Source organism: Rhea pennata, chromosome 17, assembly GCF_028389875.1.
Source record: "Rhea pennata isolate bPtePen1 chromosome 17, bPtePen1.pri, whole genome shotgun sequence".
NCBI classification, from domain to species: Eukaryota; Metazoa; Chordata; class Aves; order Rheiformes; family Rheidae; genus Rhea; species Rhea pennata.
This window is the reverse complement of record NC_084679.1, coordinates 6,645,601-6,657,671: the sequence shown is the minus strand read 5'-3', so window position 1 is coordinate 6,657,671 and position 12,071 is coordinate 6,645,601. Positions and strand designations below refer to the sequence as shown.

General features: G+C 39.3%; 1 protein-coding gene across 1 annotated transcript in view; it reads right to left on the bottom strand.

Annotated features, from left to right (window-relative positions):
* Nucleotides 1–12,071, bottom strand: part of ADGRD1 (adhesion G protein-coupled receptor D1) — a 161,667-nt gene that overhangs the window by 47,656 nt on the left and 101,940 nt on the right. The window contains exons 18-20 of the mRNA XM_062590274.1: nucleotides 9,024–9,127; nucleotides 6,096–6,207; nucleotides 410–563 (exon numbers count right to left, since the gene is read on the bottom strand). Of these exons, the coding sequence (XP_062446258.1) occupies nucleotides 410–563; nucleotides 6,096–6,207; nucleotides 9,024–9,127 (370 nt within the window). The remainder of the gene's footprint in view (nucleotides 1–409; nucleotides 564–6,095; nucleotides 6,208–9,023; nucleotides 9,128–12,071) is intronic.

Genomic DNA, 12,071 nt, shown 5'->3' with positions numbered 1-12,071 from the left:
AAGAACATATCAGTGCAGTGATATCTCCCTCCCATACTCCTACTATTGATTTTGTAATCAAGGATCTGATCTGGCCTTAGTGAAGTCAAGAAATTTAGTGCAGCAGGACTATATATTTTATAGTTTGATTACAGTCAGAAAAATTATGCACATTCTTCTCTAACAAACCTACTCTCAGTAGGGAAAACTAGGATCATAAGAGCAATCTTTTACATACGCTTCTGAACAGTGTCTAACTCTGAGACAGGAATCATGGCATGACAAATACATTCACATTGTATGTCGTTATTAAAAATTATTCTGAAGTTCACAGTTTCATACATGCTATAAAAAATAGGCGATTAGGATCCATAATATAATCTTGTCTTATGGTGAAGAGATTGAAAGCAAGCAGCTACTAAATGCTTACCCCATCCAATTCCATAGTAGTATAAGTGCTTGCTCTCTTCTGACCCAAATACTTTGATCACCATACTGTAGAGATGAAATCCTTCCACTAGCATCCACGCAAAAGCACTCAGGAAGAAAAAATGAAGGAGAATGGCCAAGACTTTGCAAGGCATCTAAAATAAGAGCAAAAATAAATACATTAATTCTTTGTGATGCAGTCAGAATGGTAAGGTTTATCAATTTTTTTTTTTTTTGATAATTTTTACATTTACATACCAAATACTAAACCACTGGAGTAAAACATTCTTAAAGAATGGAGCACAAGAAGACTTTTATTTTTCTACAGCATTTTGAGATAGCTTAGGAGTAACAAATTGTCTTATTGTTTCACAATCAAAACACAAAAACCATTGCTAAACATGCGATGGAAGCCAAACTGGTTGTTTGTGTATGAGCAATACTCTGTTACTAGAGTCTACAAAAGATTTAGGAACTTGAAACTGCATCTTCAGTTGCCTGTTGCTGAGTATGCAGGAAATATAGGAGGGTCAGAGAAGTGCTGGTTCAGATGCTGGCCCGTACCCTGCCCCCTGTTCGGTGATGGCGGGAAAACCGCATGGGTCAAACTACGTTTTTAACACGGTAGAAGTTCAGTAGCTCACCTGAGTTTGAGGGAAAGCTGAAAATTTTCAAAATAGAGTACCACATTGAACTTGATCTTTAAGTTCATTTTGCCAGGGCTTCTCTACTTTGCTGTTCTTAACTGGATAACTCGCAAATTAAATCTTACTGTATTCCCATTCTGTCTATCCAGGTAAGAAATTCAGTAAAATCTTCATATATCCCTCCATCAGCAATTCAATACAAACATTTTAAAAAAATTTTACAAGCTATAATTAGCTCTCAAGCCCTAAATGCTTTTTCTTGGTTATGTAGCTTGCCTGTCTATTTAAATTCTCTATTTCCATAGCCTGGAGTATGTATACAAAGTCATACTTGACAGGAGCATATCAAGTGGTTAAGGCAAAGAAGTGAAAGTCTTCTCTTTATAGACAATTTGAATCCTCCTTGATAGTCTTTCGTTGCACAACGAGCTGTTTTGATTCTGGAAATAGAAACTAATAGGAAAGTTTAAGCAACAGAAAAATGCTGTCCAGTAAGTGAGTCCAACTGGAGTGAACTGGAGCATCTGCTTCAATTTAAGCTATAAAATGTTCTGAAGTGAAATCAATGCTGCCGCAACAGAGCAAGGAATCCCAGGACAAAGACAACGTAGCGAGAAGGGAAAAAATCCTCCTGAGTCAGGCTTAGACCCGGCCCCGGCAACGCTTGCGGCCTTCTGCGGACTACACGAAGTGCACACGGGGTTTAAAGCTGGGCTTTCCCCCCCCGCTGCCATAGCACTCCCCAAGGGTTCCTCAGGGACAGCGTTACCTTTTTTCTAAGTCTCCTATTAACCTCCCGTATGCAAACGGTGAAACCTAATCCTTCCTCCTTCCCCACACCTCACGTAGCCACCCAGCACATTCTCCTTTCGCCACTTTTTGAGGATGTCTCGCCACAATGACGAGTGGTTTCACGCACCATGCAGCAACTGAACGGCTGTGATTGCCAGTGATTGCACCTTGTCCAGCCTGCTTTCAGTTAAGGTACGCTTTAAACACTCTCCTGGAACGAGTTCCAGCTACACCCTGGGCTTGCATCGGCTAGCGCACTGGTGGTGGTCACCCTGCTTCAAACCTGTACTGGCCCTGCTGCGACACAGGCAGAATTTCGGAAGAGCTGCTAGTATGCAGCCCATGTAAATGGGAAGATTTTTATTTCTCTTCTTCATCTGGAAGACTCACATTTAAGATACCGCTACAGCTGGAGTCTGTGGGCTGTGGTAGCATTACCAGTAGGAACCAGCGTGCTGGAGCAGTGTCTGCACACGTTAATAAGTGGTTCCCTTTGTTGTGTAGGCTTACGTGCACTGCGGTGGCATTTTATTCTTTTTGTGGATGGTTTGGGACTTGGTACTGTAATGAAGATTAAAACCTTGGGACTTGGTAATGTAATGAAAATTAAAGCCTTCCAGTACCTTTTCACTTGTGTTCAGCTGGTTCTGTGCTGGTATGGGGGCTTTCCAAAGCAAATCTATTGTGATTACATGTATTAAAAAGCAATAACTTGGGTTTTAATTCATATAAGTGAGATTTGTAAGTGTTTTACTATTTTGAAATGTTCAGTGACATATAACTAAACCAGATTTGCTTATTGACAAAAATTGGAAAGAAACATTTCCAGTTAATTTTATCATAACGCCATGAAATCCATTTTAATGCCTTTTGATTTCTACAGGAAGATTAGCCCATGCAATATAATTACAACATAAAGCTTACATAAAACTATTTTTTTTCAAATGGATACTTTACATTTTCTGAATAGCCAAACAACGTACATTATAAAAGAACAGAAAAAAAAGAACGTAGTGCAGTAGCAGGAGGCTGGTCTGCATATAATTTTGTGTAATATTGAGTTGCAGATTTTTTACATAAAATCAATAGCCAAGTTGCTACTAGTTCTGTATAAGTGTCTCACTTATTACTTTGAGGACATTTTGACAGAATTGCCTTCTAGAAAAAGGCACTGAAAACATGAGACATTAAAAGCAAATTGGTGTCCATTACTGTATTGTACAATGCACACTACTTTTAGGAGGATGCTTGCACAAAGACAGTTCTCATTACTGCTATTGCTTGTGAGTCTGTGGAAATAGAAAAATCAGACCAGCCACTAGCAAAGCCTGTCATGCTAGTGGTTGTTGAGAAAGTAAAGCAGTCTCTCAGAATCACTTCTCAGAAAATAACATTCATTGAGAACAGTCTTAAAGCAGATAGGTAAATTTGCATGCATTTTCTAAATCCAATTTAAAATAGTGTTTTCATCTTGAGTGTCAATGTTACTGCATTATACAGAACACTCTGAAAATGTCCTTCCCTGCAGTCTGTATGCTCTGATACAGTCTTGAATTTCTTTAGATATCTATAGCATAAACAAAAGTAGCTCATTTTGTTTATCTGGAACTGTTTTAAATTCCCCTTCCCACATCCATAGGAGTACGATGCAAAAATACAGAGAAACAGCTCAATATACTAGCTGCTAAACTGCAAATAATAGACACATTGACTTTGCCAGCAAAACGCAGTGCTACGTAACACCCCAAACCACTTTTCATTTTCCTATGTCTAAATAATCACTTCACATTCTCCAACAAACATGTTCAAGTCTTAGGTATTCCTTAGTAGCCTGTGGAAATATTGCTAGTTAACTTTTTTTAAATGTACACTGCTGTTGAGATTCCATTAAATAAAACCAGTGCTCTCTGGTCTATAGCAAGACATTAAAAAAAAAAAAGTAATTAAGAAAGTGAATCTATCTGAAGAAACAAATCTATCTATGGCTGAAAGCTCTAGGGAAGTCATTAGACTGGCATTTGGATAGCAAAGATGTCTTATGAGCTTGTCAATATAGTAAGAAAATGCTGTATGTGCAGATACTTTCTATCTCTAGAAGAAAGATAACCTGGTTTCAGGAAAAATTGTCTTACTGGAATGTGTCCTGATCATTCAGGATTACTGCTTTGGCAGTACTCATGTTAGGTAAAAGGTTAGGTGTAAAGGATAACCTTTTCTAAAAAGAGTAGAAAACTGATATTCCTGGATTTATTAGAAAGATCAAAGTCATATTCATGGAAATATCTTCAGAGTTATGTAGTTAGTAAGTTAAAAATTACTCCTTGTCTGCAAAAGGAAAACTACTATAGAATGAATTGCAAATGATTAATACATCTGAAATTATCAGAAAATACTGTATGCTTTATCTGGAATCAAAAACTAAATACTCAGTATCGCTAGGGATGGAGATGGGGAAAGGAAGGAGAGTCTAAAGGCAGTCATGCAAGGACGTGATGCCAGCAATGTGGCAAATAATATGTACATCATGCTCTTCAACTTTAAGATCTTTACAGTATTGTGCCCGTAAAGTTACGGTGTTACAGAGATGGTAGAGCTGAAATATCCATGAATTCTGTGAACAGGTTCACTTCAGAAAGCAAGCCAGTGGCATCAAATAGGCCTTCATTTTCATGATATTTGTAGTGTATATGCTATCATTCTAAAGGAGGAAAAAATAAGCTTTCATAGCTGTAAATATTGTGTCCATTACAGCTATTTTCATAGCTCTAAGTTTTGTGTGTAATCAAGCATGGAAAAGGTAACTGGTTAGAGCATAAACCCCTCAGGATTTAAACAAAGCTTTTGTATTACCAAAATTAAAAGTGTACAAACCTCATATTTGCTTATACTGAGAATAAAAATAATAACAGATTAATAAAAACATCTTGTTGGTTACCAAAGTAATACGGAGCAACTGCTAAGCACCAAAGCAGTCAAGTTTTGTCCTATCAAAACAGAAGAGGACATGGGAACATTATTTTAAGGTTTTGTTTCTGCCTTTTGTGAGTGTGACTTCCCATCAAGAGATCTTACATTATTTTAAATAGCATTTTTTAAATACAACAGTGGACACACATTTTTTTTTCACTGGTGTGGAATACTGCTAATTTGGCATATCCCTCTTAATCTAATCCAGCTAATGTTTTAGATCATCATTCTACTGATTTAGATCCTGGTACTCCATGGAATATAGGAGTAAGGAATTCCCAAGTACAGTAGCAGACCCATAAGGTCAACCTGTAATTTCAGAATTGGGCAGAAATTGGACAGAAAAAGCTTATACATTCATAAAACTTAATTGTCAAGTGAGTAATATGATGGTGTTTGTCATTTGCTTAAGCAGTGCTCTTAGTTGCCTAGAGGTGCGTATAAGCATTTTATGATACTGAGGGTCTGAGCTTACACTCTTACGTAGTGATATCTAGAGTTAATACTTTCTGCTATTGCTGGCTAGCTAAGCTAGCTATCCCTTTCTCATTGATTATGATCTGGCTCAAAGAAAAATGAATGATACTTAAAACTCATCTAAATTTCCAGAATAGAGATCATGATCAATAGGTCTGCTGTTCAGCAATACAGAACATGGTACCACGCAAACAAAGCGTTGTGAGCAAAAAAGCAAAGGTCCTCTGGTTTGCTCTCCAAGAAAGCAGAAAAAATTATCACAGGAAGTAAGTTCCATCAGAAAACTCATTCACTTCCACTAAGAATATGACAACTTTTTAATGTGAAACAAAGCAAAATATTTTGAGCAGTAATTGGAGGATTAAAAAACAAAAACACCCCCCCAAAATCCTAACAGAAATACAGTATATACAAAATTAAATCCAACCCCCCTACAGTTTTCTCCAGTATAAAGTTCAGTTTTCAACATAAGGCAATGAGGAACGAGAACAAGAGCCTAGGACAGAGCTTGTCATTCAGTTTTAACTTGCAACTGGAATGTGCTCCAATACTAGAGTGATTTCTTACATTTGATGGAGAGCATATCTCTCTCAGTTCTGCAAATAGCCAAACATAGATGGCTATGGCTATGATAACACTATTGGACATGCAAAAGGCTTTATCCAGTTTGTGAGATGGCATTTTTGGTTTAGACATGCTAAAAATGGGAGATCTTCCAACAGACACTTTCTTGCATACAGCATGTGGCACTCATTCCATGGAGATGCCTTGCCAAAAAACACAGTCACTCTTTCTAGCACTTACTGTTCCAGGGCTGAACTGAAAACTGATGAGAAGCAGGATCTGAGCCACCAGCACAGCAAAGGATAGATTGGCATGGATGTGATAGCGTTGGTTGCGGATGGTGCTGACAGACCTGACAGTAGATGGAAAGACTCATGAATAAAACAGTATTCTAAGAAGCCCTAGCACATTTATGATTTATTTTCAAGCATTTTGATGGGCTTTTGTTTGTTCGCTTTGGTGGGGCTATCACTATGTCTTCCGAGTGCTTATTCTACCAGGACTGAGCCGTACCTAACTAGTTTCTTGCACATTCTGCCACAGTACTGAATGGAGCAGGAAGACTGATTTACACATTAACTAGCTCTGCTAATAACTTGGGATAGAATATTTATGAAAAGTCCTGATTTGATCCTGAAAGGTGCTCTATTCTCAAGGAAGTCAGATCTGCATTTCACAGAAAGCATTCTGCGCCTTGCAGAAACTAGCCCACACAGCACTTCACAATTTCTTAGTATTTTGTTGATATTTGCCTGTATTGAAATAAGTGAACCTGAAAAGAGTCAGGTTACAATTTTGACTTTGCTATTACCAGCTTTTGAGCACAGAAACTGTAGCTTCTCATAGGTATGTGCAGTGCCTAGCTTGACAGAGCCCTGACCTTGATTACCTTGTTGTTGAACCTCTCTCTCTTGGCTTTACAAAAATCAGCTGGAAATCTGACAAGAACATGCTTTCCTCAATATCTTCTGACCTTTTGCTTCTGTGCTCATCCAGAAACAGGAAGTAGAAAACCAAAACATTTATCTGAACATTTCAGACCTTTTGCATAATTTTATTTTATTTATTTATTTTTTTTTTAATATAGTATTAGTAACAGCAGATTTTCTTTTCAGCCCATGCTTTCTGCCAGCCCCTACTGTCAGCTTTCATCATCTCAGGAGACTATAGTGCTTCCTCTGCACAACAGTACACACTCCTGTCTTTTCTTTGCATCACACAAGACTGTGATGACTTTTGCAACCGATGGTGACACACCATCTGTGGCCTCTGGAGCAGAGTGACTCAGACTCGCTGAGGCAGATGATGGCTCGCTGTCAGCTTCACCCTTTCGGTGTTGTTTAGCAGCGCCTCATTACAAGGGAGTGAAGAGGAACATGAAAAGACAAGAGTACTGATGTCCTAAAAGTAATTCAAAGAGACAGGTTGTGCTGCCTAGTGCCAATGGCTTTCTAATATGGAGCTTCATGCAGTTACAGACAGGAGCGCTGTTACCCCGAAGGCAGCCAGGACCACACTCTTGGAAACCACTTGTCTTTGTCAGGGTGCAGAGTGGCTCAGAACTTGCCAGATTCCTCTCCGCTTGCCTCACTGTCCTCTAACACCACACTGCAAAATTTTGCTTCAGCTCTCTAATAAGGCCTTGCTCTCCAGTGAAAACTTAATCAAATTATTTTTAATTGGCAGTTTCAATGATCCTATATATAGGTGGGATGCTAAACCCTGTGACTGTCAGCCAGGTCCAAATTCTCCTTCCAAGTCTCCTGTTTGTCTGCAGTTTCCCTGGGAGTTTGTCAGTCCATTTGTAGCAGTACAAGCTCCCTTTGCTCCTTTCTTTTTTAAACACTAACACCCACAATTTTGCACGCAGACAAAAATGGAGTAGATCATTCCCCATAGCCTATACATGCCAATAGCCCAATGCCACATCAGCAGACTCTGGAACTTACTTGGAGTGGATTTTACCACACATTACACACAATCCAAGTATGACCAACACAAATCTTGAGACTTGGAAATAATACTATTTTGGAACAAACATTCCAGTCACTTTACTGAGTTTCAGCAGGTCCCATTTCTAAAAACTGATCTTACCAGGATGTGCAAAAGACATACTTGGGCACATAAATCAAAACTTGAACGCTTGAGCAGGAAGAACATGATTTAATGCCTAAGGAGATAGGAGACAAGAATCTCATTCCTTGCTGTGCTCCCAATCTGCTGTGCAACCTTGGGCAAGTTACTTCACCTCTTTTCAGATTTTGTCTTTTTTAATCAAACAGAAACCTTGATGAAAACTTTTTCAGAAATGTTTGTATCAAGCCTAGCTGGGCCTCAAACTCAGTTGTCACCACAGGAATATGAATTTGCCTAAACACCGTAGGTGCTTCATGGCAAAAATCTTTCCAGTGCAAAGAGCCCACAGAAGAACTACGGTGTTACAAGCATGAGGCCACAGAGATGCAGAGGATTTAAACACAAGTGATGGAGTGGATTTCACACTGCCTATGGTATCCTTCATCCTCTAAACCTACACGTTTGAAAACTAGCCTAAGAGAGAACAGCAAGATACTTGTAAATAAACGTGGGTTACATGATGCAAGTGTACGCCTGTATAAGGCATCTAGCGTTGAACGAGCCATCCTTTAGAAGCATACCTGCACGGCTTATTATTACAATGCCTTACGGACAACACGGTTAGAAGGCAGAAAGAAGTCCTGCTCTCGTTACGTTCCTAGCAGTCCAAAGATGTAGCTGGGGGCTGGGGGGAGTGTCTGATCCTGCCGTCCTTGCTAACACTGTGTTTGCCTTGAGCTCTGAATCAAGCCTGCTTATAGACCGCCCCCCTCCTCCGCCGCCCTTTACAAGATTCCTGAACTATAACACTATGGGGAGAGTTTTAAAAAATCTCTAAAAAATCCCACTTAGTAAGGAAATAGCTTGCTATATAAAGACCATCTAATTTCAGGAAATTAAAGATTCGGGAAATTAGAAATAACCAACCAACTGTTACAAATACATGTGCAGAATCTAATTAGGAAGATTTTAGAAATAACAGCCTTTGTTTTATTCTGCGGCCCTGAAGGGATCCAATCCAGTGGCCTGAAATGCGCTGCTAGACTTTCTGTACAATAGTCACTCAGCAGGTATTAAGATAAAATTACTCACGACAATATAGCAAATGTGACCAGCGTGATCGTCAAGCAGAAGATGGACAGAGAGCAGCCAATGTAAGTGATGGTGGAGAGGGCCACCTGGTGTTCTCCTGTTAGCTGTACACAAAGAGAAGAAACAAAATAAAAAGCTGTTAGTTGATTTACTACACTACACAACCACGGATCTGCCACCCTGCACGTATTGTTTCCTCCTCCATCCCCTTATAAATAAGCTGATGTTAGTGATCATCTGCTGCTGTTTCTAACACGGAAAATGAACAGTCTTCTCTAAACTACGAGTTAAACAGCCAGGGCATTCAGCTTCCCATGTCATTTTGGTTCCCTCTTGTATTTCATAAATCAGTATTTCCTCAAAATAAGTTAGCTTGAACTCTGTTGTTTTGATAGTGTCAAGCCTGAGATTAGATAACACAAAAAAGCGCCGTTTATTGGGCTGCACAACACTGTCAGGACTGGATTCTTTACAGCTTGGAGGGCACTTTGCTAATGCTCTCAGGCTGCAATAATTTACATCATTGTGCAAATACCAGAAGTTCTTCACAACAGCGAGAACTGACAGGCTAAGATAACCCATAACTCATGGGCCATTTATAGCCCATTTCTTTTGTTTAATGTTTTCGGTGCCTGTTGAAGGAGCTGGACTGACATCTACAGAGTGGAAAACCACAGAACGGACTCGGCACGAGGGATCCCGGTGTAGCCCGCCAGTCTCAGCCTCCGTCTTTACCTACAGCCACCTTTTGTGGAAGTAATTTATTTTCATAAACATCTAATCCAGACCTCCATTGTGCCAACCATTCAGAGAGTGCATGTTAAAACCTGGATAGATTCAGAAGGGTGGGACATCATGTAGCTTATCCTAAATTACACAGAACATATATTTTAATTTTCCATGCAAGTTCTCATTTAAAAAAATGACAAAAAAAGCCACACCTAACAAAGTGAGCCAGGCAGTATTAATATATAAAAAGTAGAAAAGAGTTAAGGAGGGAAAAGTTTTCTCATCTCAGAAGAATTTTCAAACATTTCTCCTGACTTGAACTTGGATAGAGTTGACATTTTCATAAACTGAACATTTGAAAAAAATTTGTGGTCAATCAAAAGTTTTCATTTTGATAAGTTTGAAATACTATGTTTCTATTTCAACCTCTTTTCACTATAATTTAAATTCCTAGCTGAAAACTCATTCAAAATATTTATTCATTCTGAAAAAATACTGAAAGGGACAGTATATTTTCCAATGTTCTACTGTAACTGCAACTAATAAAAAATAATCTTTTCTCAGAGTTCTGGATTTAATATTATTTCCCTCAAAAATAATACTGATTCCTCCTCCGCAAAAGAATTTTAAAATTATCAAGCCCAGTCAGTTCTACCAATAAACTTTAATTAAAATTCCTTTTAAAGGAAAGAAATAAAATGCCATGTAGTTATGTCAAAAAAAAAATTTTTAAATATAGACAATAATAATGTGTCATACACATACATATTTATGGTAATTATCTGCCAACTGTATCAACTCATGTACAGTACACTTTAGAGCAGGATAGATTCTACTCTCACAGCAATCTGGGAACTATTAAGCAGTGCTGCAGCAGCAATGAAAGACAGCTGTTGCTATGGTATTACAGTTTCCTCTTTCAGGCAAAGACACATTTCTTGTCACTGACTTGGATAGCATCAGTTACCGAGACAAAGAGTTCTGTGTGCTGGACCAGCTGAAAAGGTCCACATAATTTCTGTAAAAGAGCCCCTATCTCCCCTCATCCCCCAGAGAAGCCATATATAACTACTCTTCACGGACTGTTCCTGAAATAGGAATAACCTGCGTAGTAAATCGGGCAGCTCAGAAGCGATTTCCTCATCAAAGATATGCATGTCCAAGAAGCTTGGACATTATTTCCTGATTGCTTGGATACACATCCATTTCTCCTGCTATGGATGGCTTGCAGTCCTACAGCCAGGAGGAGAGGGAAGATTTTCCAGCTCCAAGACAAAAGAAAAGAAAAGAAAAAGAAAAAGAAAAAGAAAAAGAAAAAGAAAAAGAAAAAGAAAAAGAAAAAGAAAAAGAAAAAGAAAGAAAAAGTCACTCTGGAATCAGTATTTCTCAGCAATTCGCGGATTGCTTTCACTCCCAGCACCTGCAGCCAGAAAGGGCTCGTTGCAGAGGTCACAGCAGCTCCACGCTCAGTGCAGGGCACAGTGGAGTGTTGGCCTGCTCGCACTGCGGAAGGCAGATAAGATCTGCAAAGGGCAGGAAGGGTCTTGCCATTGCATACCAGAGGTACAGAAGAGACAGGGGATCCACCTACTGGAAATGGGTAACAGCAAAGCCTTTACTTTTTTCTAACACGTGCAAGAGAAGATAATCACACAAACATCCTCTTCTAACTAATTTCTATCATTACCAGCATGCACCTAAGAAGGTACTTTCTATGGGTTTTAACTATAGTCTTCCTCCAGAAACTCCTCCAAGAAAAGACAGCACATGAACCAAGCACTCCCAAGTGGAGGCTGTATTACCTGGAAACCATAAAGAAAAAAAAAATAACTTCTCAACAAAATGCAAGCAATTTATTCAAACCTAAAAAAGCCTACTTTGGTCCTCAGATCTGTAAAGTGGAAATTACTCTTGACTCTTCTAAACACAACCAAAATCTGACAATACTCCGCAGCTCTAGGAATTATGCTTTAAAATTAATACCCGCATCAGTCTGGTAATGGCCCGCCAAAAGTAAAGGCTGCTGTGCAGCCTTGCAGCACGCGCTCGGGATGACACGCTAGACTGAGGCAGTCCGGGCCTGCCCGAGCCAGGCTGCCCTGCTGGACACGCTTTTCCCATCCTTTTATTTTTATTGTGGACCCCAGCAGACCTGAATTTTCACAATTTCAAAAGTGACCTTGTTATAGTCCGCATTTCAGAAAATTGCATCAAGCTAGGGACTGAAAGCCTTCTAGGTATTTTTGAATGGTGTTGCTGCTTGCTAAGCAAAGCGTGGGGACCCACTGCGGCTCTTGACCGGTGGGGTTAGAGATGCGC